Source organism: Synchiropus splendidus, chromosome 2 (genome assembly GCF_027744825.2).
Source record: "Synchiropus splendidus isolate RoL2022-P1 chromosome 2, RoL_Sspl_1.0, whole genome shotgun sequence".
NCBI classification, from domain to species: Eukaryota; Metazoa; Chordata; class Actinopteri; order Syngnathiformes; family Callionymidae; genus Synchiropus; species Synchiropus splendidus.
The window spans coordinates 15,794,722-15,817,764 of NC_071335.1; the positions used below are offsets into that span (position 1 = coordinate 15,794,722).

The following is a 23,043-nucleotide window of genomic DNA, read 5'->3' on the forward strand; positions in this document are numbered from 1 at the left end:
GCGAAATGCTGTTGGAGAATTGGGATCTGGTGTTCAGTGAACTGTTCTTTGGTCTCCACCTCTTCACAGGCAGGAGTGAGAAGCAGAGTAAGGGAAGTCTGCTGGACAGATCAGTCTCAGGGACCTTGCTTGAGTTTCACCTCTAGGAGGCGCACTTCTCTCACCAGTGGTGGCTAATTGAGAGTACATTTGCCCCCTTGCTTCGCTCATTGGGTTATCCACTAACAAAGCCTCTAGAGGGCAGCGCACACTGAAGGAACATGGAAGGTTACCTATTGTAACTCTCGTTCTCTGAAGTGTGCAAAGGCCTGTACTCTTCCTCACTCAGCTGCAGCGCTCTCCTTCTTCACGGGAGGGTTTGCTGCCTCCTCCAGGGTGGTGAATATGTTTTTCTTCTCATCCACTCACGAAGCCTTTCCAGAGAGGACGTTACCTCAACGGAAGCATTTGGCCAGTTAACAAAGCACTGAAGATCACGAATGATTTTGAGGAAAATGGTGGAAAAAATGATGAGTGTCATCGACTGCCACACGTTCTCACTGATCAGGGTGGAAGGAAGATGCCAAAAGTTGTTGGAGGAAAATGGGCACTTGTGGATCTCAAAGCTAAACCAGGATCTCTGAAGCAAAAACGTGAATTTGATGTCAATAAAATATGTTCAGAAATGTATATACAAATGACAGTGTTGTGGAAGAGAACACATGGCACTGTTATTAGAACACAGATTTATTAAAGGAAAACTAAAGTCAAGAGAAGACTTCACTTAAACTACCCGGTACTCTAAATTATAATACATCACCAACACCAAATCAGGTATCCATTATAGCTAAAGAATTTGTCACATTTTTAAAGAAGGAGCACAGTTTTTATCCAGCAATAACATGAAGTGCCTGATGCGCAGAACATCAGAGCAGTTTGGTTTCATCATTGATCCAGGTGGCGCACTTGCATACAGTGCAACTAAAACACAACATTTCCACATATTGTGTCCTTCTTTGGTGGACCAAGTAGTGTTTGCACTCATCCAGCCCTGTTCTTACCCCCAAATTCCTCCAAAATGGCTGTGCATCTGGGTTACTTTCTGAACGTGTTCCTCAGTCCAACTCCGAAATGAACTCACCTTTGAGAATATTCCGATTGTCGGATGCTTCAGTAACCTCAGATGAAGAGTTGCTCATCTTCTTTCTTTGGTGAGATTCAGCTGTTGACCCAAAAATATGGTATCAGTTCCCGACAACAGTTGTTGTTTTTATTAAAAATTGGCACTTCTGCCACTCACAATAAGAAAGACTTATTCGGGTCAATCCGTGGCGCCATGTTGTATTTGAGCAGCACCAGTAAGTATCGATGTCCTTCTCGGTCAGATTTTTGATGACCACACGGAAGTAGTTTGACCTTTTGAACTCACGGTCCGGAACTATTTTCTGGACATCACAAGTGCGGGGATCCGCTCCCTTGCACAGACACTTGTCATCATCCCTGTGACTGTCGTGATAGCGACAAGTGATCGCAGCGCTTCTGCCAAGAACACCAGGGACTACAGTCGGCTCAACATCATCCAACTCTTGGAGAGAAAAAAGGTTGATGGTTAACCCATTTAGCTGAATGTGGTTGCACATCAAGAAAATCAAATGAAACAATCCACACTTACTCTTCACTGCCAAGGTGACTTCAGTCAAACAGCCATATGTTTCACCGTCGTAAACACGGCACAGATACTTTCCACTGTCATCCACGTTCAGTTCTGACATGGTCACCCTGTAGTGCTCTTGTTGTTTGTGATCCTCCAGGAGAAACCTGTCTTTTCTTGTGGTATTTAATATGGGGGCAGAAATGATGTTGGAGCACTCGTCTCCATTGACTCTGCAGAATTCCTTCACACCATTTTTCATCTGAGGTGGATATGCGCATTTGATGCAGACAGACAATCCAACAAAGCCAGTCACATGAACAGATCCACTGCTACCTGATGAAGAGAAACCAAACAAGGTATTACCTGGAATATGGACGCTAGATATGGCCAATAGTTAGTTCTAATAGTTAGACATTTTCACTCACATGTTTTCGGTTGATTCCCAGTGGCAGGCAAAACCCTCACGCAGGCCGCTGTGATCAAGTACACGTGAGTCACACCTGCTGTACATTCAATTAGGAAACAGTTTTACCTGTGATAAAGCCGAAGATGATCTTCAGTGACTGTCTCATCTTTTTCTCTTCTGATGCTTCCTGAAACTGAACTGGCTGTGTGGGCAGCTTCTTCTTTCTCACCAAGTATTTGCATTAGGAAGGTGTGATTGTAAGAGAGGTCAAATTTGCAGAGGGGCCCAGCTAATGCAGAGAACAGAGGTTATTTCATCATAAAACATTCAGAATGTGGTGTGTCAAACATGCCATCGGATTAACACACATGTATTGTGATTTTATTCTTCATAGAATGGCACTTACCATGATAATTATTTTAGGTGAAAAGTGTGAAGATGTGACGTATGTGTGAGTGGTTAACTGACGCACTATTGTCATTTCCTGTTCATGAAGAACGCAAGATTCAACAACTTTATCCAATTGAAACTCTTATTTGGCGACTTAAACATTGTCCATTAGGGAGGAAGAAAGCATGAAAAGTTGAACAAGTTTTATTCTCATCTCACTAGAAACTTCTTCTCCTGCTTATGCTACTGTATGGTTTCCTGCCTAAAAAGATAGTATAAATGGAACCCTTGTCTTTCACTGGTTTCAAGTGTCCCAAGTTATCACTTTGTCTTGAGAGAATGTAATTCCCTAAAACACCGCAATACTTGTATTGATATTTTAAATGTGCTCTCTCGATACGTGATGTATAAATGTGTGGATATCAGCTCCTTGCAATCAACATTGAGACTGCATGAAGCATTGAAGCCGAGGTTGCACCGTCACCATCCATGCAAGAGTTAAGTCCTCGTGTGGCAAGTGTGAAAAGGGTGGGTGCTACAAGCTTAGAAAAAGCTAGTGTCACTTCACACCTCCAGCCACACAGCAAATAATAATGCTGTCAATGTCAGTCTCGAAGCTGGCTTATGATGAAACTTATAAGTGGAATTTGTCTCCAACATCATTATTTGTTTATGTTTAAATATAATAGTGAACTAAGTGCAGAGATGAGAAATTCAGTGTTTCACGTCTCTGGTAGAAGCCGCTGTTGGCTGACAGCTGCTCTGCCAGCTTTATTTAGCAGTTAAATTGAGCCGTCTGTCTGCTGTATCTCATGTCTCTGAACAGTTGACTTTAACTATGGACCAGTCTGGACACATTTCCCAGATGCTACTGAAGAAATATTAGAAATAATGTGAGTAAATGATCATTTAGTCATATTCTATTCTCCAAATCATTACACAAACTGTCAGTCCTTTGTCTTGTGTGATGAAAAACCTTTTTTCTCCTAAAATGACTGTTTTTCATTGCCTTATTGAATATTTCGCTAATACTTTGACCACTTTAGAATTCGTTGATGGTCCCTAACTGATGCCGGGGTGTAGCATTAGCGCTGCCTGTGAGAGTGTGTCCATGATCAGTGAACCCTAATGGGGACGCGAAAGAGGACGCCGCCGCCAATACCAGAGTGGAGCTCCGTCCAATATCCAACTATTTTCACCACGGTGTTTCGCCAAGGCGCCAGCGCAGCGTCACAGAACCTATGAGGACCACTCCATCTAATAAAATAAACACAGATCCAGAGACTCAGAGTCGACCAATGTCAGTATCAAAGGTTTCCTTTATTAAAATAAGTTCAAAACTACGATCCTCAACGAAAGTCCACCACACTCTCCACAGCTGTCATGCGACGAGCTGGAGAGCACGGCGCGGTGTCGCAATCTTGTTTGTGTTTGGCGGTATATAGTGCACAGTAAGTTATTGTCCATCCCTACTGTCAATCACCTCTCCCAGGTCTGTTTTTATTTTCAGTAATACAATGTGCATTCTCCCTTCATCCTTGGGTGTTGACCACACGTCCATCTGACGTTTAGTTGGTTACATGCAGGCCCAGAAAATCGAACTGTTACATTAGTCCGGCTGAGTTGGGACTTTAAAATGCACATAAACAGCTTGGTCTGATTACTGGAGAGAAATTTGAATTTCTTTGTGAGTATAAAACTATAAGGTGTGAGTGTGTCAAGCCGTCCTGCTGAGCATCAAACACACACAAAGCACCCCCAGCTGGCCAAAAATCTCTTCAGTGAAGTGACGTGGTTTCGGTTTTCCATGTCAGGTCCAGCGGTCACCAGGAAGCGCAGCAGGAACACCATTCTCAGACATCCTCACTTCACACGCTCAACTCTAGATCGAACACCAAAGTGTGAACAGCATCAATGGCAGCCATTTCATGCAGTGGAACATTTATTACTCAGCATGACAGATATAAAACCATGCTAGCAACATGGTTCACTGTTACAAATGTGTTTTAAATGGAATAAAGCTGTTTTATCCTCCTGTTGTATTACAATGGTCTATTGGCAGAGTCGGCGTGTGCAGGGTGGTGGTGAGGCTGGAGTGGAGCGTCTGGTCTGCAGGGTTCTGTCATCCTTCGTTCACAGGGACCACAGAGGAAACAACAGCGTCTGGATCTGAAGCAGAGTAGTGGAAGCCACGCTCTGCTCCGTCATCTGCTGATGACATGAACATGTTTGCATGGAGGGAATTTATCACCTCTTCATCTGCATTGTGGGCTTTGAATGAGTAACGTCATGATGGTTAGTTGAGCTTCATGTGAAAGATACTACTCTATACTACTAATAATACTCATATCTTGTCAGAGCAACATTTGTTTAGGTGGAGACACCGACATCAGGCAGGAGAGAAACAGGTCAGAAGGTGAAGGTGCAGTCAGGAGAGACACAAGGTCATTGAAACTATGTGTTTCTAAGGCAGAACAAGGACGTGAGGGAGTAGAAGGAGTGCGAGGGATCCTGAAGAGAGAGGCAGGGTCCTGAGGATTTCAAATTCTGAAACATGTGCCACTGCTTTCCATAGATGCCATGTTGGCCTCACACAGGTGAGCAGGCGTTCATACCAGAGGAGGCTCCAGAGCGGCGCCTTCGTAGGACAAAAACCAGCACCGGGACAGAAACCAGAAGGCCAAAGCAAATCCTGACACCAAATCCGATGTACATCACAGATTCTAAAAAAACAAAACAAAAACAAAGAACATAACCTCATGTCTTGTCCTCTTCTTAATGCTTTTAAATGAATTACTGGAGGATGGAGGTGTTTCTCCAGTATCATCTGGCGAGTCAGTGAGGTTCCTCTCCTCCTCAGCTTTGTTCTTCACCTCAACAGTTTCACTGTCATCATCTTGTGTTTCATTCTTCATGTTTGCACTGCTAGTCTTCTCCTCCTTGGCTTCTTTATTCTCCTCCACTGGCTCTAATAGGAAGGGAAAAGTAAATATTATATGGACTGACGTTATAGTGAATTGTCGAAGAATTGTTGAAAAGTTAGTTGTCCAGTGTGATGAGCAGAAGCAAGACAGTGGTGATACTGAAAACATAAAAACCTTCTGAGTTGACTTACTTTTCACAACGGTGAGGTCAAACCTAGCGTATGTGTCCCGGCCAACTCTGTCTATTCCACACCAGTACAATCCTGAGTCTTTCTCCTCCAGGTTATAAATGGTCACATCAAAATCATTCCCTCTGTCAGTTATGTGATACTTGGCTGTGTTTGGACCTTCGCTGGTTATGAGGACATCTTTGTAGTCACATGCTCCTCTGCAGAAATACTTTGTGTTGCTGTCAGCATTTGAGTGAGAACATGTAATTGTGATATTATCCCCCTCCTTCCCTGTTAGTCTCAGATCATACGCGTCCACGTCTGAAACCCCTGCAGAGAACACAAGTACATATAAAGTCCCTCTCGAAGTTGTGAGCATGAAACATCATTACAATGACAAAGGAAATACATCACTCAGCTACCAAATGAGTGATGAAGAAACACGTGTGAACGCAGCAGACTCACCTGCCAGAAAACAGAGCAGAACCATCAGAGAATTGATCTCCATTCTTCTGACTGAATACTTTTCATCATTGTCCGTTTCTTCTGGGTGAGGAACTTCCTCTGTCAAGACCAAGAGTTTGTGTATTTGCCACTCCCATGTTAATTTCTATTTCCTGTTCAGCCCACAATTCAAACACTTATTTGACCACACAATTATCACAAGGAAACGTGGAGGCGTCTTGTTTTCACCTCTCCATAAACCTCCATATAAGAATGCTTCAGCTGCAGATTTTGAGACCGTGTTTGGCTGCATATATATAAACAGATGTTGTGATCTGGAAACATTTGATGATACGTGTTCTGAGCTAGTGAGTAGCCACAAGGGGGCGCCAGAGGGTCCTATAACTGGACCTCTCCTACTCCTTATCACTACTGCAACTCCAACTGCTCCTTCATGCTGACAAAACTCAACAAAACTGATGTTGCTTTCAAACTCGAGGAAGGACCTGCATAGTTGAGGGAAATGGAATTGAGGTGGTTTGGTGATGCTTTCACTTTCAAAGACCCCATTGAGAAGCTTGTGAAGAAACTCAAACTGAAACGTTTTTTCTTTTTTCTTATGGAGGACCATACACAAATAAATACAATTCAAATGTTCAATGTATCATTCCACAGTTCAAATGCAATTCTATTTACCTATATAGTTATTTCACTGAGCTGGGGACCAAAAGCAACAAAATGAAATAAATAAATGTGTCTCTACACAAATGAAATAGGCATTAAATATTTCATATACTATAAATAACTCAAATAAATTTTATTTCATGTAAAAACATAGAATATTAATTTTACTAATACATCAATTTGAACCGGGTTGCAGTGTTTCATGAATTAAATAAATCTGTCAACGTTCGTGGGCGGTACCTGACACCTCATTGGTTACTCTGCCGATCAAGGCGGGACAAATCGAGCGCAGACAAATGGAATCGTCAGCTCAGACGACTGACGTTCATGATGGCAGTGACGGTGATGTTTGGAGTGACAGGGACTGAGTGTAGTTGGATGCATGTGATACTAGTGAGACATATCAAATTGCCACTCCAGAATTTCCAGATAAATTAATGACACATTGTTTTGTTGCATTTTGTCCTCCATATTTTTATTCCAAAACCAACAAAATTGCTTTCTTTAGAGGTTGAAAAGCCATTTGACTGAGAGATTTTTAATCTCAAATTGACTTTATGGGTTAAATGAAATATAGTATCAATGGAACTTTCAAATTAGAACATGCAGTACATCCAGTGCTTAAATAAATTGCAAATGAAATATGAATTTGAACCTGAATTTAATGAGCATTGTTCTCCAGAGAGAAATATATTTTATCACAATAAAAGTATTGAAATGTTAGGTGTGCTACATCGATATTTGATGAATAAACAGGTGGATATTGTTGTGTGTGTGAGTGGTATTTCTCTCTTCAGTTCATCGAGAACAAGGCCTGGCCAGCGTTGAAGCCCTGGTTGCAGCATCTGAGCTGACCACAGATCTGACACACGAATCACAACAACTCAAGTTAAGACAAAAGCGTGTAACAATTTATATACTTCAATGCATCGCTGCTTACTTTTGTACTACAGGTGATCGGTGTTGCTGATGGAAGCATGAAAACTGTCCAGTGAACATGAACCTGAGCCCTTTTATCATGTCTCATGCAGATGAGGGTGACCTCCTCCAAACGTCTCTTTGGCTTCAGGAACTTGCAGCAGCTGATACATTCATAGAAACCTGTGCAGCAGTTTGTGTTCAAAGCTCATACAGAAGCTCTCTACAGGAAGGTACAGTGAATCGTAGAGGAATATTAAAATCAAGGACAAAAACACTGAGTAAATAGCATGTCTCATCTGAGACAGATCTCTGAGGAAAGGATCAGAAACCACTTTTCCACATGTCACTAAACAGCATGGAGTCAGATGTGAATGCAGCGCTACAGTGAGAAACAGAGAAGGGAAGTCAGACTGGATCAGCATGAGCTCCTCTGATGGCAGAATAGGTGACCTCCTCAGATGGAGGCACTTCCATGCTCCTGGGTTGGCTGGAGGGCATGTTGCAGTAGAGCGCGGCGTCTGCAGGAACCTGGAAGGCTCTGTCCGCAGTGACCAGAGAGTAAATGACCGTTTCTTGTTCTGGAGAGTTGGTGGAGCGACGGTCTGGTTTTTCAGCTGTTGAAAGGAAGATCACGGTTGTGATGGTCAATATCTGGTTGGTGGACTCTTATTAACACTCTGTTGGTGACCTAAACTACCTTACTTGACAAAAGACAAAGGAGCTACGTCAGGGCATCTTCATGGAGAATTGTCTTCATTTCCAATGGGCATTGAACTACTTTCCTTACCCTTGAGAGCGCCCCCTGTTGAAGCTTGAAACTGAAGTACATCTTTTCTTATTTATCAAAAGAGGAAGTCGGTTGGTTGAGTCTGATATTACTTCTATAAGGTCATAAGGTCAAAGTTGAGTCAGGAGTGTGAGGGATACTGGAGAGAAGGGCTCTGGGTGGATTGGTCAGTGTGAGGGTTTCATCTTCCATGACCTAAAGATTGCATCACTGCTTCCCATAGATGCCTTGTTGGCCTCATACAGGTGTGTGTGTGTGTGTTCATACCAGAGGATGCTCCCAAATATCTCCTTCGTTGGAGGCAGAACAAGAGAAGGACCAAAACCAGAACCCCAAGGCAAATCCCCAGTCCTGCTCCAATGTACACCACAGTTTCTAAAAAACACAGAAGAGAACTTCAACTCTTGTCTGATCGTCTCTCTTCCTATCTTCCCAAATGGGTATTACCTGAGGATGTAGATAGTTCTCTAGTATCCTCTGGCGCGTCAGTGACGTTCCTCTCCTCCTCAGTTTTGTTCTTCACCTCAACAGTTTCACTGTTGTCGTCTGTAGTTAGGTTCCTCTTCGCTGCAGTTTCATTCTTCATGGTTGCACTGCTATTCTTCTTCTCATCTGGTTCTTTCTTCTCCTCCCTTGGCTCTGGTGAAAACAGGAAATATAACAAATGGCTTAATGTCACAGTTAGATATCGATGAATCATACAGTAGTTGAAAACCTTCTGAGTTGACTTACTTTCAACAACGGTGAGGTGAACTTTATTATATGTGTCCTTAAAAACTCTGTCTATTCCACACCTGTATGATCCTGAGTCGTTCACCTCCAGGTTATAAATGGTCACATCAAAATCATTCCCTCTGTCAGTTATGTGATACTTGGCTGTGTTTGGACCTTCGCTGGTTATGAGGGCATCTTTGTAGTCACATTCTCCTCTGCAGAAATACTTTGTGTTGCTGTAAGCATAGGAGTGAGAACATGTAATTGTGATATCTTCCCCCTCCTTCCCTGTTCGACTCAGATCATACGCGTCCACGTCTGAAACCCCTGCAGAGAAGACAAATACATATAAAGTCCCTCTTGAAGTCGTGAACACTAAAACTGTCAATGGACATCACTCAGCGACCAAATGAGTGATGAAGAAAACACATGTGAACGCAGCAGACTCACCTGCCAGAAAACAAAGCAGAACCATCAGAGGCATCTCCATTCTTCTGGCTCAGTGTTTGACTCTCCTTTCATCATTTGAGTTTTTCACGTTCCTGGTTCCTCTTTTGTGAAGAACTTCCTGTGTTATACGTATCCCTTAATAAAACCTAGTTCCAGGTTTGCGGTGTTTCTGACACTAACAAAAAGCAGCGCTGACATGTAACATGTTTAACTGTTAACTGTTTAACTGTGTTTACATTATTTTCATTACCATTATTCTGTGATCGAAAGAACTGTTCTGCATCACTGCCCCTATCCTCCCCCACGTCTATTATTTATTATCATCACTTCAATATAACTTTCTTCACTTCCTTCTTTCAAGGTAGGTTTGAAACAACCTTGTCACAGTGATCCAGTCACTTTTTAAAATCTATCACAGAACTTTCACATAACTATTTTATGATTGCAACTGAAAATACATTGTTTCATGAAATTTTATCTACATGTATGTCTATATATTTAGAAAAAAAGAAAATATGAGGAAAAAACTGCAGTGTTTGCTGCCACATTGATCCAACAACTTTTGCAAAGAGGGTCCAGAGCGGGTTGTTTTGTCGGTGTAACATGATTTCACACAGTGACTTACCACAATTACAATGAAAGCAGGACTCCATTATTCCCTGCAATAAAAAACTACAATTTTACTGAATTATTCACAACAATCAAGACCTAAATTATGACGCCACCATATTTAAAGTTAGGATTTTATTGAATGTTTTAATATCCCAAGTCCAAAGCCTGCTTCTGTCCAGTTGTGGGTTATGCTGCTTCACAAGTGTGAAGTAAGTTATTGCCAGTGTTGCGTCAAAAAGTGATGGCGGTCTGTATTTCTGTATTCTGTTCGCAGCTGTATTTCTCCATTTCTTTCCACTTCTGCACCTCAGTAGTTACTGAAAACATTGCAGTAACATTCATGAGATGAAATGAAAGGTCTGATCGGTCCTATCTGTCTGTATTTTTTATTTGAAGTATCTGTTTTGTTAACAGATACCACTCTGTCCTTTGTTTAAATCATACTGCATATTTATGAGATGCATTTTGTTTGTTTATTTGAAGCTCTGTCTGTGATCAAAATGTTTGCCTCGATAATAACAAAAGGTGCTCCTCATCAGTTGGAGAGTCGTAGCTCATAGTTCTTCCAAAGTTGTTGGTTTTTCTGTCTGCCTGTGTTCCAAATACTTTAGTTAAAGACAGATTTGAGTGAGGAAATTTGTGACAAGGAACATATGATATAATTTTAGGGTGTGGCCTGGATTAAACTCTGGAGCCAAGAATATTTTAAAGGATTATTTATAGGTGCAGGTTTGCGCTCTCAGAGTGCTTTTCCAATTTCTTGATGCAGAGACAAGAGCGTCTTGCAAGACAAAATATATACACCATAAATACCCATGTTCAGGGTCAAATACTATGAAACTCAAGGACAAAAACAGCTCATAAAATGGACTGGAGTCATGTCTCAGCTGAGACAGATCTCTGACTAAAGAAACCACTTTGCAACATGGAGTCAGATGTGAATGCAGCGCTACAGTGAGCAACAGAGAAGGGAAGTCAGACTGGATCAGCATGAGCTCCTCTGATGGCAGAATAGGTGACCTCCTTAGATGGAGGCACTTCCATGCTCCTGGGTTGGCTGGAGGGCATGTTGCAGTAGAGCGCGGCGTCTGCAGGAACCTGGAAGGCTCTGTTCACAGTGACGTCAGAGTAAATGACAGCTGCTGGATCTGGAGAGTTGGTGGAGCGACGCTCTGGTTTTTCAGCTGTTGAAAGGAAGATCACGGTTGTGATGGTCAATATCTGGTTGGTGGACTCTAAAACTAGCTATGAACAACCTCATGAAGAATAGTCCAACTGTAATTTTGGCCTTCAAACTACTTTCTTCATATTGGAGAACACCCTCTATTGAGGCTTCAAACTTTTTTTCCTTCCAGTCGGTTGGTTGTATCTGATATCAGTCCTGCAAGGCCATAAGGTCAAGGGCGAGTCAGGAGAGACTGACTGGGAGAAGGCCTTCAGAAGAGTGCGTGAATTGAGGAACAAGGGTGTGGAAAAAGGGCAGAAGGAATGTGAGCAATGTTGGAGAGAAGGGCACTGGCTGGACTGGTTTGGCTTCCATATTCTGTGACCTAAAGACGTGTGCACCACTGCTTTCCATTCATACCAGAGGATGCTCCCAGGCATCGCCTTCGTTGGAGGCAGAACAAGAGAAGGACCAGAACCAGAACCCCACAGCAAATACCGAGTCCGATGTACACCACAGTTTCTACAAAACACAGAGCAGTACTTCAACTTTTGTCTTATAGCCAGTCTTTTTACCTACCGCAATGGGTATTACCTGAGGATGGAGGTGGTTCTGGTACTACATCTGGCGCATCAGTAACGTTCCCCTTCACCTCAACAGTTTTATTGTTCTCTCCAGTTATTTTCGTCTCTGGCGTAATTGCGTTCTTTTTGTCTTCATTTTCTTTCTTCTCTTGAGGCTCTGATACAGAAAGTGAAAGTACATATTATATGGATCTAGCTTCCAGTGACTAGACGACACATACTGCGACCAAATGTGATGCTGATGCCATGAAACCTCTTGAGTTGACTTACTTTTAACGGTGAGGTCCACTCTATTATATGTGTCCCGGCCAACTCTGTCTATTCCACACCAGTACAATCCTGAGTCTTTCTCCTCCAGGTTATAAATGGTCACATCAAAATCATTGCCTCTATCAATTATGCGATACTTGGCTGTGTTTGGACCTTTGCTGGTTATGAGGATATCTTCGTAGTCACATGCTTCTCTGCAGAAATACTTTGTGTTGCTGTAAGCATTTGAGTGAGAACATGTAATTGTGATATTATCCCCCTCCTTCACTGTTAGTGTCAGATCATACGTGTCCACGTCTGAAACCCCTGCAGAGAACACAAGTACATATAAAATCCCTTTATTGACATGAAACCGTCAATAAAATGTCAAAGAAAATACAAATGAGTGATGAAGCTAACAAACATTCTAAAGCAGCAGACTCACCTGCCAGGAAACAGAGCAGAACCACCAGAGAATTGATCTCCATTCTTCTGTCTCAGTGCTTTCTGAGCATCGTTGCCAGTTTCTCAGGATCCGGCTTCCTTTTTTGGCGAACAACTTCCTATGTTACACACACTTACTTCCTGTGAGGAGATGGTGTGATATTTCTGACTCACATGAGCAAGACGCAGCCCTGATGTTCAACAATTTCAACTTCTGATCAGCTGACTCATTGCACCGTGGATCCATTTTAGTGATTCAGCAACAAGCAACAGGTTCAGTTGGATTGTTGTACAGGAATGTGTTGTTACTGTTTTATTGTTAGTACACTTCAGTGCATGAGACAGAGCCATCATGGGGGGCGGGGTTAAAGTGAGATTTAAGTTTAAATCTATGAGCAATGACTTGTTCTCCTATAAGCCACTACTGAGGAACGTTGTTTGTAGTATGCACCAAACAACTTTATTGTGACCTTCTAGGTAGAATCTCTTAAAATAAAACTTTATGAAGCTTTTTTTTTTAATATGTGTCAGTCTTTTTCTTCTTCTTCTTTTGACTTCTGCCTTCAGTGGTGGCCACAGCAGATCATCCTCCTCCATCTCTCCCTGTCCTCTGCTTCCTCTTCTCTCAAACCTACAAACCTCATGTCCTCCTTCACCACCTCCATAAACCTCCTCTTTGGCCTTCCTCTCCACCTTCTGCCTGGCAGTTCCAACCTCAACATCTTCCTACCAGTGTACTGGCTCTCTCTCCTCTGTACATGTCCAAACCATGAGTCAGTTTTTTCACGATATAATAATAAAAAATATACATTGAAAAACGTTCCTCAAGTTGAAGGGTTCTCACAGCTATTTTAGGTGAAATTAAAAAAAGATAATAATTACATTAATTAATTACATATACATTAATTATTTGCATGATACTATTACAGATAGATATTTTTAAATAAATAATATATTTCTTGTCAGGACGAAATCAAACCACTATGGCAAATTCAAAGTTTCAGTAAAATAAGATAAAATGATAACATGCATTCCATACCATCCACAACAATGTTTTGCTTTCACATTTAGAACCATTATTGATCTTTTTTTTGTACATGCACTTCACATTAATAATCCCAAAATAAAGACAGAGACGTCTGGAACTGTGAAGATGGTTTAATCCACAGTCACCAACACTGACTGATGAATGTTTTGAAACAGCAGAACTGACATATTCCATCAGCAGTTCAGTCCATCAGCAAGTTCTCGGTATCCCACCATGCCGTGGGAGCCAGGCACAAGTTCAGCGGGTCAGCAGCACTTTGCCTGGTGCTGGACACACCCACTGACCACGGCTAATAATTTCATATACACATGTGTTGTTGTCTTTTTTTCCCCCTTTTAATTTATTTATTGCAGAAATCTTTCTCCCACACATAATGTTAGTGCCTTTAGGGAATACACTGAGACAAAATTAAAAATGTAAAATTCACACGTTTGTCCAGAGCAAGCTACTTTTCAGCTCCACAAAGGAGGTCTTTTTTTTGTTGCTCAATATAGAAGGATGAAGGTTTCAGTAAATAAGGAACAAATTATTCCAATTTGGGAGTGGTAGTTAGTTGATATCACTGCTGAGATGAAATCTTATTGCAGAACTAACCATCTATGAACAAAGACAGAAACGTTTATATTAAGTCTTGATGGTTGCTTTCTTTTTCGCCATTTGTTCCCACAAGGAGATAAGTAGATATTTGTAATAATAATAATAATAATAATAATCATAATAATAATAATGATTGACTTTCCCAGGTAGATGGTCAGATTGGAACGAGTAACTTAAAGTGCCTGGCTTACTTTCGAAAGAAGCAGCTAGTAACTGTAACTAGTCACTAATTTAAAGTAACTTGTCCAACACTGCCTGTTCCACGTGCTCCATCCATCACTGTCGACATGAGCAGAGTTCCTGCTCTGGTGCGCTGTTCTTCTGTGACATCGCTTATAATATACTGCCACCTGGCGACCAGCTAGAGTTACTACAACAGCATCACGATGGCCAAGTAGACAGAAGTTCACCAGGTGGGACGTTCATTGCTTCTGATATTTTTCATGGATATTCAGGAATATTTTCATGGACCATTACTTGTTGAAAAATATTTGTAAAAAAGACAATGTTTTGGAAATTTATTACTGACATTATAGTAAAACACTTGCGTGCACATACCTGAGGATGGAGGTGGTTTTGTTATTTCAACTGTTGTGTCAGTAACGCTCCTCTCCTCCTCAGTTTTGTTCTTCACCTCAACAGTTTCACTGTCCTCATTTACAGTCTCATTCCTCTTCGCTGCAGTTTCATTCTTCATGGTTGCACTGCTATTCTTCTTCTCATCTGGTTCTTTCTTCTCCTCCCTTGGCTCTGGTGAAAACAGGAAATATAACAAATGGCTTAATGTCACAGTTAAATATCGACGGATCATACAGTAGTGGTGATGTGATGCTGATCACATGAAACCTTCTGAGTTGACTTACTTTCAACAACGGTGAGGTGAACTCTAGTATATGTGTCTGGACCAACTCTGTCTATTCCACACCTGTATGATCCTGAGTCGTTCATCTCCAGGTTATAAATGGTCACATCAAAATCATTCCCTATGTCAATTATGTGATACTTGGCTGTGTTTGGACCTTCGCTGGTCATTAGAGAACCTTTGAGGGAACAATCTTTTGTGCAAAAAAACTTTGTGTTGCTGTAAGCATTGGAGTGAGAACATGTAATTGTGATATCTTCCCCCTCCTTCCCTGTTCGACTCAGATCATACGAGTCCACGTCTGAAACCCCTGCAGAGAAGACAAATACATATAAAGTCCCTCTTGAAGTGGTGAACATGAAACAGTCATTACAATGACAAAGGAAATACATCACTCAAATGAGTAATGAAGAAACACATGAACGCAGCAGACTCACCTGCCAGAAAACAGAGCAGAACCATCAGAGAATTGATCTCCATTCTTCTGGCTCAGTACTTTCTGATCATCCTTGTCAGTTTCTCAGGTTCCTGCTTCTTCTTCAGTGAAAAACCTCTTCAGTCTGATGTGACCCTTCAGAACAGCCAGTTCCTGTGAAATGGTTTGTGGTAGTTCTGACGCACACGAGAGGAAACCCTGCTTGTCAAGACCTCTCTCTCTCTCTCACACACACAGGGGGGAAATGAGTTCACCATTTCACTCAGTAAATACATTTCTAATGGTGCGTTCGACATGACACTTCTGCTAGATCTGGACAACATCCTGTGAGATCCACATATGCCGGGACCTTAAACCACAGACGTCCACAAATGACGTCAGGTGTGATAATACCACACATATAACACAGGGAAAGAGTATTGAAGACAGGGATGTGCAGAAGTCATCCTGCACCTCAGAGCATATTCACATCAGCTGGTTCAGTCTCAACAGAAGGCCTATGAGAAGGTGTCTCAATTTTCAGGCATGAGGCCGAGCCTTGGAGTGTCCTTAAGCCAATACTGAAGCCCGTAATAGGGCTTTGTGTAAGGAACGTAGTCGGGAGACTCACATGCAGCAGACAGGGACTGGAGATTGAGTTCAGCAGTTTTAACAAGACTAACTCAATACACTTGACGTCTAATCTCAAAGGAGGATCTCAGAAATACAAACAGAGACACTATTTCAAACTAAAAGAGGAGGCCAGAAAAACAAAGGCAGTTCCAAAACAACATGAGGTGGTGACAGAGTGCAAACCAACAAAGTACAAACTGAATAAATTCAACTAGCATCCTTGAGCGCAACAGAGTCCAACAAACAAAGGTAGAGACAACAGCGAGTGTCCATGAGCGTGTGACAAATCCAGGAAGGCGAAGCAAGTCCACAGGGTTGGGGGGAAGAGGAACCAGGTTAACAGGCACAAACACACTGGAAAACAAAAGTGATCAATCAGCAAAACTCACGAAAAGCGCATGGCAAAATATCCATGGTCCAGAGTGGAATCATCCAAGACGTTGATATCAACACGGAGGGTCATACCAGGGAGAAAACATCTGACCAACTGACACCGGTTGAACAGACGGAGGGGGGTTCGTGACACTTTGCACGTATTCATCGAACCAACATTACATACAGGTGACCAGCCACCTTCTAAAATGTGACCGTTTCCACTTATAAAGTGTTCAAAAGTGTAGTCACGTGTTTAAAGAGCTACACTTCACATCCAGGTACTCAACATGGAATGAAATACTTCCAGTCGGGTGATGATCATCCTCTACAGACAGGGATTTCTGCAGTACCAGTGCTTCAACCGGCATAACTCAGTGTTTTGCCCTGGCAGCTGTCAGGTGGGTAGATCATCGAATCCAGTACTTTTCACTGAGGCCATTGGTTGTAAAAACATTGTTTATTGGAGGAAAACAAGCAAACAAACAAGAAAAAACACTCTTTTAGAAGTGTATTACTTTAAAACTGACGACATAGCCAAAACATTTGCATGCATATTAAATAGACCACTAGAAATGTAAGAACATTGCAGAAACCATTTGTATAAAGCTAGATATAAAATATTGCAAACTAAAGTGTATTAGTCAGTGCAGTCTCTGAACTGCAATATTGTTCTGCAATTCATATGCCATGATGTGGGTCGGCTGTTGAAAGGAAAATCATGGTTGTGATGGTCAATATCTGGTTGATGTCCTCATATTAACGCACTGCTGGTGACTTACACAAGCTTGTCTGAAAAAATGGTTCACTTCATCATCTTAAACTAGTTATGGACAACTCCATGAAGAATTGTCTTGATCTCCAATTACAAAGTCATTTGGGCTTTGAACTACTTTGTTCATCCGTGAGAGCGCCCTCTACTGAGGACTGAAACTGAAGGGAAACATTTTTATTCTAAAAGAAGAGTCAGTTGGTTGTGTCAGTCTTGGTGGGTCATAAGGTCAAGGCTGAGTCAGGAGGGATTCACTGGGAGAAGGCTGTTAAAGCCATGTTAAAAAAGAGGAAGAAGAACATGGCCAAAGGGAGCACTGGCTGGATTGAGTCGGTTAGGTTCCACAGACACTGCTGCTTTTCATGCCATGTTGACCTCATAGAGGTGTGAGCGTTTTTATACCAGAGGATGCTCCAAAGTATCACCTTCTGTGGAGGCAGAACCAAAGAAGGACCAATTCCACAAGCCCAAAGCAAATCCCGAGTCCTGCTCCAACATACAGACCAGTTACTAAAACACACACACACACACAGAAGAGAAGTTCAAGTTTTGTCTTATTGCCTCAACCGTCCCAAATGGCCATTACCTGAGGATGGAGGTGGTTCTGTTATTTCAATTGCTGTGTCAGTAACGCTCCTCTCCTCCTCAGTTTTGTTCTTCACCTCAACAGTTTCACTGTTGTCGTCTGTAGTTCTGTTCCTCTTCGCTGCAGTTTCATTCTTCATGGTTGCACTGCTATTCTTCTTCTCGTCTGGTTCTTTCTTCTCCTCCCTTGGCTCTGGTGAAAACAGGAAATATAACAAATGGCTTAATGTCACAGTTAGATATCGACGAATCATACAGTAGTTGTCTGGATGTGACGCTGATCACATGAAAACCTTCTGAGTTGACTTACTTTCAACAACGGTGAGGTCAACTCTAGTATATGTGTTTGGACCAACTCTGTCTATTCCACACCAGTACAATCCTGAGTCGTTCACCTCCAGGTTATAAATGGTCACATCAAAATCATTCCCTCTATCAATTATGCGATACTTGGCTGTGTTTGGACCTTCGCTGGTCATTAGAGAACCTTTGAGGGAACAATCTTTTCTGCAAAAAAACTTTGTGTTGCTGTAAGAATTTGAGTGAGAACATGTAATTGTGATATCTTCCCCCTCCTTCCCTGTTAGTCTCAGATGATACGTGTCCACGTCTGAAACCCCTGCAGAGAAGACAAATACATATTAAGTCCCTCTCGAAGTTGCGAGCATGAAACATCATTACAATGACAAAGGAAATACATCACTCAAATGAGTGATGAAGAAACACGTGTGAACGCAGCAGACTCACCTGCCAGAAAACAGAGCAGAACCATCAGAGAATTGATCTCCATTCTTCTGGCTCAGTACTTTCTGATCATCCTTGTCAGTTTCTCAGGTTCCTGCTTCTCCTTCAGTGAAAAACCTCTTCAGTCTGATGTGACCCTTCAGAACAGCCAGTTCCTGTGAAATGGTTTGTGGTAGTTCTGACGCGCACAAGAGGAAACCCTGCTTATCAAGACCTCTTTCTCTCTCACACACACACAGGGGGGAAATGAGTTGTGAACAAATGAACATTTCTCTTCACAATACATTTCTAATGGTGCGATCGACGTGATACTTCTACTACATCTGGACAATATCCCATGAAAACCACACATGCCTGACCTGAAACCACAGATGTCCATGTCATGTCAAACATCAGCTGGAACAAAACAGTAATTCGAAAGAATCTTCTCATGATGAGTAAAAACAAGGTGCTCTCTCTGTCCATGAGCCAAGGGCCTCAGGAAGACATGGCAGTAGCAGGTGCAGTGGCTTTGTTTTTTTTTTTTAATATGTGTTGGTCTTTTTACAATATAATAATAAAAATATACATTTTACAGAAAATACCTCAAGTTGAAGGGTTTTCACAGTGATTTTAAGAGAGATTAAATAAGATATTAATTACATATGCATTCATTATTTGCATGACACTATTACAAAACAAATAGATCTTTTTTAACTTCACTGTTCAATAAATCAATAATATCTTTTTGTCAGGACAAAACAAAACCACGATGGCAAGTTTCAGTAAAATAAGATATGAAAAAAATAAAAAATAAAAAACATGCATACCATCAATGACATTGACATGACATTTGCTTTCACATTTGGAACCATTATTCATGTTTTCTTGTACATGTACAACTATTTGTATGATTCATGAAGAAAGTCATCTTAACCCGAGTTCACGACAGCAAACTACGGTTTTATTCTATGTCCGTTCGTAGTGTGAAGCGTGCGTTGTCCCACATGGGTTCATGTGTTTGCCTGCTTCAAACTAGCCCTGCTACAGTACAACTCAGTGAACTCCCCAAACCAGACTTGACTTCTAAACTGCGAGTTTATTCACACACACACGTCTCTTCTGATTCATTTTCCGAGCTCTGGATAGATCCTGGTGAACTTCACAATAATAATCCCATAATAAAGACAGAGAAGTCTGGAACTGTGAAGATGGTTTAATCCACAGTCACCAACACTGACTGATGGGGAACGTTTTGAAACAGCAGAACAGACATATTCCATCAGCAGTTTCTGGTGAAGTTCATGTCGCACTCGGGATCCCACCATGCCGTGGGAGCCAGGCACAAGTTCAGCGGGTCAGCAGCACTTTGCTCGCAGGGCTCTCTTGAGCCTTGGATGGCAGCGTCGGTGAGGACGTCAGAGCCAAACTCCCTGGTGCTGGAAACACCCACTGACCACAAAGCAATTCACATGTTTGTCCAGAGCAAGCTGCTTTTCACCTTCACAACGGAGGTCTTTTTGCTGTTGGCTTGTCTGCGCTCAAAATAGAACAAATGATTCCATTTTGGGAGTGATGATATCACTGCAGGGATGAAATCTTATTGCAGAACTAACCATCTATGAACCAAGACAGAAATGTTTATATTAAGTCTTGATGGTTGCTTTCTTTTTCGCCGTGATGCTGACCTTCAACTTCCTTTACTCATGTCACGTTTGTTCCCACAAGAAGGAAATGCCACGGCTAACCATGAAACTGTTCAATGTTCAATTTAGTTGTTTTTTTTTTAGTTGAATTCAGTTTTTAGTTGATATGTCAGTACGATCGCTGAGTACAGACTTCAATATTCCAGTCTGAAACGGTATCTATCTAATAGAGTTAATGTTAGAAAAATGATTCTATTTCATATGTGCTCCGCCCTCTAACGGCCTTCGCTGTTGGTTAATCCACATCGAGGCACTGGCCTCGGCCTGAGACTTCAATTGATTGGCTCTCCGCCCAGGAAGGTACCACCCACCACGTATAACTCTCCCCTAATAGAGGTCTACGCACATATTCGTAGAACCTGGGTTATGTGAGTAACCATCATTACTATTTCATATGTGCCCCGCCTTCACTATTGGTCTCTCAGATAGTTCTGAGCAAAGGTCGAAGCAGATGACCAAGAAGCTGCTTGACAGAAAAGCACAGCAGATGAGGAAATGGCCCTCCGGAGCCACAGAGCCCTCAGCCTTGTATGCGGCAGAAATGGCCATACAAACCCAGTGGGCAAGACGCTGTGACGTGACAGCTTTACCCTTCAGATTTCCTCCGTAACAGGCCAAACAGTCAGTCAGACGAAAGTCTTTTGTCCTGTCAACATAGCAAGCTAGGGCCCACACCGGGCACAACCGGTGCATCCTAGCCTCCTGGTCAGTCTGATGAGGCGGGGAATAAAAAGCCCTCAACATCAGGACTTGAGAGTCGTAATGACCTTCGGTCGGAAAACCGGGTTCGGATGAAGAGTGACAGAAGTCCGACCTCCACCAAATGACATGCACCGTGAGCTCACTGACAAGGCTGTCAGATCACTCACTCTCTTAGCAGAAGCTAAGGCCAGAAGCAGAGACGTCATCAAGGACAGTATATCCAGCGAAGTGGCCGCCAGCTTGACCACCAAATGTGCTGCCGACATGAGACCTAATAAGGTCATCACCTTGCTCACTCTAAATCTCTGGTCATTTCTCGCCACCGTCACCGCGAGGAGAAGTTTTGACAACCTCTCGCCTGACAGACGCTCTGTCATGGATCCAGAGTCGAGGAGAATCCACAGATATTGAGGGGAAGTGCTGGGCTGCAGCGCACTCTTCTGGAGGTTGACCGCAAAGCCCAGACGTCTGATGTGCTGCAGCACAGTCTCCGTGTGACGGCGCACTTCGACCTCTGAAGCCGGCAGATTGACCAATTGTCCAGGATCCTCACGTCTGCTGATCTGAGCGGCTCCAACGCCGCATCCACCACCTTCGAGAAGGTCCGTGGAACCAGAGAATACCCGTAGGGCAGCCGGTCGAACTGGTAACATTTGTCTCCCACTGAAAACCTCAGGTTGCAAAATGGGGACGTGGAAATACGCTGTCTGATTGTCAGCTTCCTGAACAAGCGGGAAGAGATGTAAGCATTCAGCCGTCGAAGATCCAGGATGGGTCTGAGACCTCCTGACCTCTTGGGTCTGGACCTCTGGCCGCCTCCTGCTCCAGACACAGTCGTTCTACTGGGGAGCGAGGAGACGTAACGTGGATCCCCGCGAACTCGGGGGGGTGGCGACAGAACTGAAGTGCGTAGCCCCTGCTCGATGTTCTGTTTAACCAAGGGGGCCGCACAAATCCACCCACACCGAGTGGAAGTCGAAAGGGCCGTGTGTCGCCGTCCCGACTCGCTCTAGTCACCGTGAGCCGTGATTTTCTGTCAACATGGGCGACGTCATCAGCGAGGGAAGCCGGGAGATGAAGTCCGCTGCTTGACTCCGTGACCGGATGATTGCTCAGCACAGCCGCACTGGGTTCATTTGACGCAGGCTATGTAAAATGGCCGCCAGTGACAAAAACAGCAGGGGCAGCTGGGAGACAGAGCCCTCCATGTCGGCCGACACTCACCCGAGCGCCTGAAAAGCACGGACCGGACCTCCCGGCCGCAGGCGGTGCAAGATGGCTGCCGGTGAGGACAGCCCCAGGGGCCGGTGGGAGACGAAGTTCCTTAAGCCGGCCAGCACTCACCTGTGCGTTTGAAGAACTTGGACCAGGCCGACAGGACACGGGCGCTGCAAGATGGTCAACGCTCGAAGGAGCTAGTGTTAGCTTAGCATTTTTTGCTAGTGAACACGAAGGATGAACACAAGGGAGGCCGATGGAACCGGACTCAGGCCGGCCCATAAAAGCGGCACGCAAGCGCAACAACCCACACAAATTGGGTTGAGCGGGTTGAGGAGGCTGGGTTGCTGGAAGGGAGGCCGACTCCTGGTCGACTCCCTTCCAGCGTGCTAGACCCGCCTGCCTGCGGCGCTCTTCTCCTGGAAGAGCCACGTAGGTGGGACACGAGTCCAGCAGTTTCAGGTGCTCAGGTCCCAAGCAGACGACGCAGGCGTCATGCTTGTCCAACTCACCGAGGGAATCAGCACAAGACGAACAGGAATGCTCCATGTTAAGCCGATGGTTGAAGTCGCAGGCTGAGTGGAAAAAGGAGCTGAGCGACGGGAGCAGGGGAGATTTATACGTGGTGGGTGGTGCCTTCCTGGCCGGAGAGCCAATCGATCGAAGTCTCAGGCGAGGCCAGTGCCTCGATGTGGATTAACCAACAGCGAAGGCCGTTAGAGAGCGGAGCACACATGAAATAGAAATGGAAACACTGTTGTTACGTGCTCCATCCATCACTGTCGACATGAGCAGAGTTCCTGCTCTGGTGCGCTGTTCTTCTGTGACATCGC

The 23,043-nt window shown here is 43.3% G+C and overlaps 5 protein-coding genes across 9 annotated transcripts; all 5 read right to left on the bottom strand.

Moving 5' to 3' along the window:
- Positions 1 to 1,197: 1,197 nt before the first annotated feature.
- LOC128753346 (polymeric immunoglobulin receptor-like) lies at positions 1,198 to 2,254 on the bottom strand. The gene is made up of 5 exons (XM_053854954.1): positions 2,166 to 2,254; positions 2,059 to 2,106; positions 1,652 to 1,966; positions 1,336 to 1,564; positions 1,198 to 1,201 (listed from the first exon to the last, which is right to left on the bottom strand). The coding sequence occupies exons 1-5, from the start codon at positions 2,203 to 2,205 to the stop codon at positions 1,198 to 1,200; spliced, it is 636 nt and encodes a 211-aa protein (XP_053710929.1). The 5' UTR covers positions 2,206 to 2,254.
- Positions 2,255 to 4,443: 2,189 nt separating this feature from the next.
- LOC128754610 (transmembrane domain-containing protein TMIGD3-like) lies at positions 4,444 to 6,097 on the bottom strand. Of its 2 annotated transcripts, XM_053857340.1 has the most exons (5): positions 5,989 to 6,097; positions 5,545 to 5,853; positions 5,227 to 5,397; positions 5,045 to 5,152; positions 4,444 to 4,637 (listed from the first exon to the last, which is right to left on the bottom strand). In XM_053857340.1, the coding sequence occupies exons 1-5, from the start codon at positions 6,029 to 6,031 to the stop codon at positions 4,552 to 4,554; spliced, it is 717 nt and encodes a 238-aa protein (XP_053713315.1). In that variant the 5' UTR covers positions 6,032 to 6,097; the 3' UTR covers positions 4,444 to 4,551. The 2 variants fall into 2 exon arrangements, with proteins under 2 accessions (XP_053713315.1, XP_053713316.1); XM_053857341.1 differs by lacking the exon at positions 5,045 to 5,152 and having other exon boundaries at positions 5,186 to 5,397.
- A 1,252-nt stretch (positions 6,098 to 7,349) lies between these two features.
- On the bottom strand, positions 7,350 to 9,669 carry LOC128754672 (uncharacterized). Its single transcript, XM_053857471.1, has 5 exons — positions 9,524 to 9,669; positions 9,092 to 9,400; positions 8,807 to 8,998; positions 8,627 to 8,734; positions 7,350 to 8,186 (listed from the first exon to the last, which is right to left on the bottom strand). Exons 1-5 carry the CDS (start codon positions 9,561 to 9,563, stop codon positions 7,978 to 7,980), a joined length of 858 nt encoding a protein of 285 aa, XP_053713446.1. The 5' UTR covers positions 9,564 to 9,669; the 3' UTR covers positions 7,350 to 7,977.
- A 553-nt stretch (positions 9,670 to 10,222) lies between these two features.
- On the bottom strand, positions 10,223 to 15,669 carry LOC128754412 (CMRF35-like molecule 5). Of its 4 annotated transcripts, none has more exons than XM_053857015.1 (8): positions 15,522 to 15,668; positions 15,086 to 15,394; positions 14,781 to 14,972; positions 12,579 to 12,718; positions 12,155 to 12,460; positions 11,895 to 12,041; positions 11,721 to 11,822; positions 10,223 to 11,319 (listed from the first exon to the last, which is right to left on the bottom strand). In XM_053857015.1, the coding sequence occupies exons 4-8, from the start codon at positions 12,619 to 12,621 to the stop codon at positions 11,111 to 11,113; spliced, it is 807 nt and encodes a 268-aa protein (XP_053712990.1). In that variant the 5' UTR covers positions 12,622 to 12,718; positions 14,781 to 14,972; positions 15,086 to 15,394; positions 15,522 to 15,668; the 3' UTR covers positions 10,223 to 11,110. The 4 variants fall into 4 exon arrangements, with proteins under 4 accessions (XP_053712990.1, XP_053712989.1, XP_053712988.1 ...); XM_053857014.1 differs by having other exon boundaries at positions 12,579 to 13,329; XM_053857013.1 differs by having other exon boundaries at positions 12,579 to 14,972.
- Positions 15,670 to 17,206: 1,537 nt separating this feature from the next.
- On the bottom strand, positions 17,207 to 18,741 carry LOC128754683 (CMRF35-like molecule 5). The gene is made up of 4 exons (XM_053857483.1): positions 18,609 to 18,741; positions 18,172 to 18,480; positions 17,863 to 18,054; positions 17,207 to 17,786 (listed from the first exon to the last, which is right to left on the bottom strand). Exons 1-4 carry the CDS (start codon positions 18,649 to 18,651, stop codon positions 17,698 to 17,700), a joined length of 633 nt encoding a protein of 210 aa, XP_053713458.1. The 5' UTR covers positions 18,652 to 18,741; the 3' UTR covers positions 17,207 to 17,697.
- Between the last annotated feature and the right edge of the window lie 4,302 nt (positions 18,742 to 23,043).

Excerpts from the sequence above, each read along its gene's own strand:
- LOC128753346 (XM_053854954.1), bottom strand. The coding sequence starts at position 2,205 with ATGAGACAGTCACTGAAGATCATCTTCGGCTTTATCACAG. Across the intron at positions 2,107-2,165 it reads CATCTTCGGCTTTATCACAG|CGGCCTGCGTGAGGGTTTTG; the intron begins GTAAAACTGTTT and ends ACTTGATCACAG. Across the intron at positions 1,565-1,651 it reads AGTCACCTTGGCAGTGAAGA|AGTTGGATGATGTTGAGCCG; the intron begins GTAAGTGTGGAT and ends TTTCTCTCCAAG.
- LOC128754610 (XM_053857340.1), bottom strand. The coding sequence starts at position 6,031 with ATGGAGATCAATTCTCTGATGGTTCTGCTCTGTTTTCTGGCAG. Across the intron at positions 5,153-5,226 it reads AGAAACACCTCCATCCTCCA|AATCTGTGATGTACATCGGA; the intron begins GTAATTCATTTA and ends TTGTTTTTTTAG. Across the intron at positions 4,638-5,044 it reads CCGCTCTGGAGCCTCCTCTG|ATGACGGAGCAGAGCGTGGC; the intron begins GTATGAACGCCT and ends TGTCATCAGCAG.
- LOC128754672 (XM_053857471.1), bottom strand. The coding sequence starts at position 9,563 with ATGGAGATGCCTCTGATGGTTCTGCTTTGTTTTCTGGCAG. Across the intron at positions 8,999-9,091 it reads TCACCTCACCGTTGTTGAAA|AGCCAAGGGAGGAGAAGAAA; the intron begins GTAAGTCAACTC and ends TGTTTTCACCAG. Across the intron at positions 8,187-8,626 it reads ATATTTGGGAGCATCCTCTG|CTGAAAAACCAGACCGTCGC; the intron begins GTATGAACACAC and ends TCCTTTCAACAG.
- LOC128754412 (XM_053857016.1), bottom strand. The coding sequence starts at position 12,621 with ATGGAGATCAATTCTCTGGTGGTTCTGCTCTGTTTCCTGGCAG. Across the intron at positions 11,823-11,894 it reads AGAACCACCTCCATCCTCAG|AAACTGTGGTGTACATCGGA; the intron begins GTAATACCCATT and ends TGTGTTTTGTAG. Across the intron at positions 11,320-11,720 it reads ATGCCTGGGAGCATCCTCTG|CTGAAAAACCAGAGCGTCGC; the intron begins GTATGAATGGAA and ends TCCTTTCAACAG.
- LOC128754683 (XM_053857483.1), bottom strand. The coding sequence starts at position 18,651 with ATGGAGATCAATTCTCTGATGGTTCTGCTCTGTTTTCTGGCAG. Across the intron at positions 18,481-18,608 it reads TCTGCTCTGTTTTCTGGCAG|GGGTTTCAGACGTGGACACG; the intron begins GTGAGTCTGCTG and ends TCTTCTCTGCAG. Across the intron at positions 17,787-17,862 it reads AGAACCACCTCCATCCTCAG|TAACTGGTCTGTATGTTGGA; the intron begins GTAATGGCCATT and ends TGTGTGTTTTAG.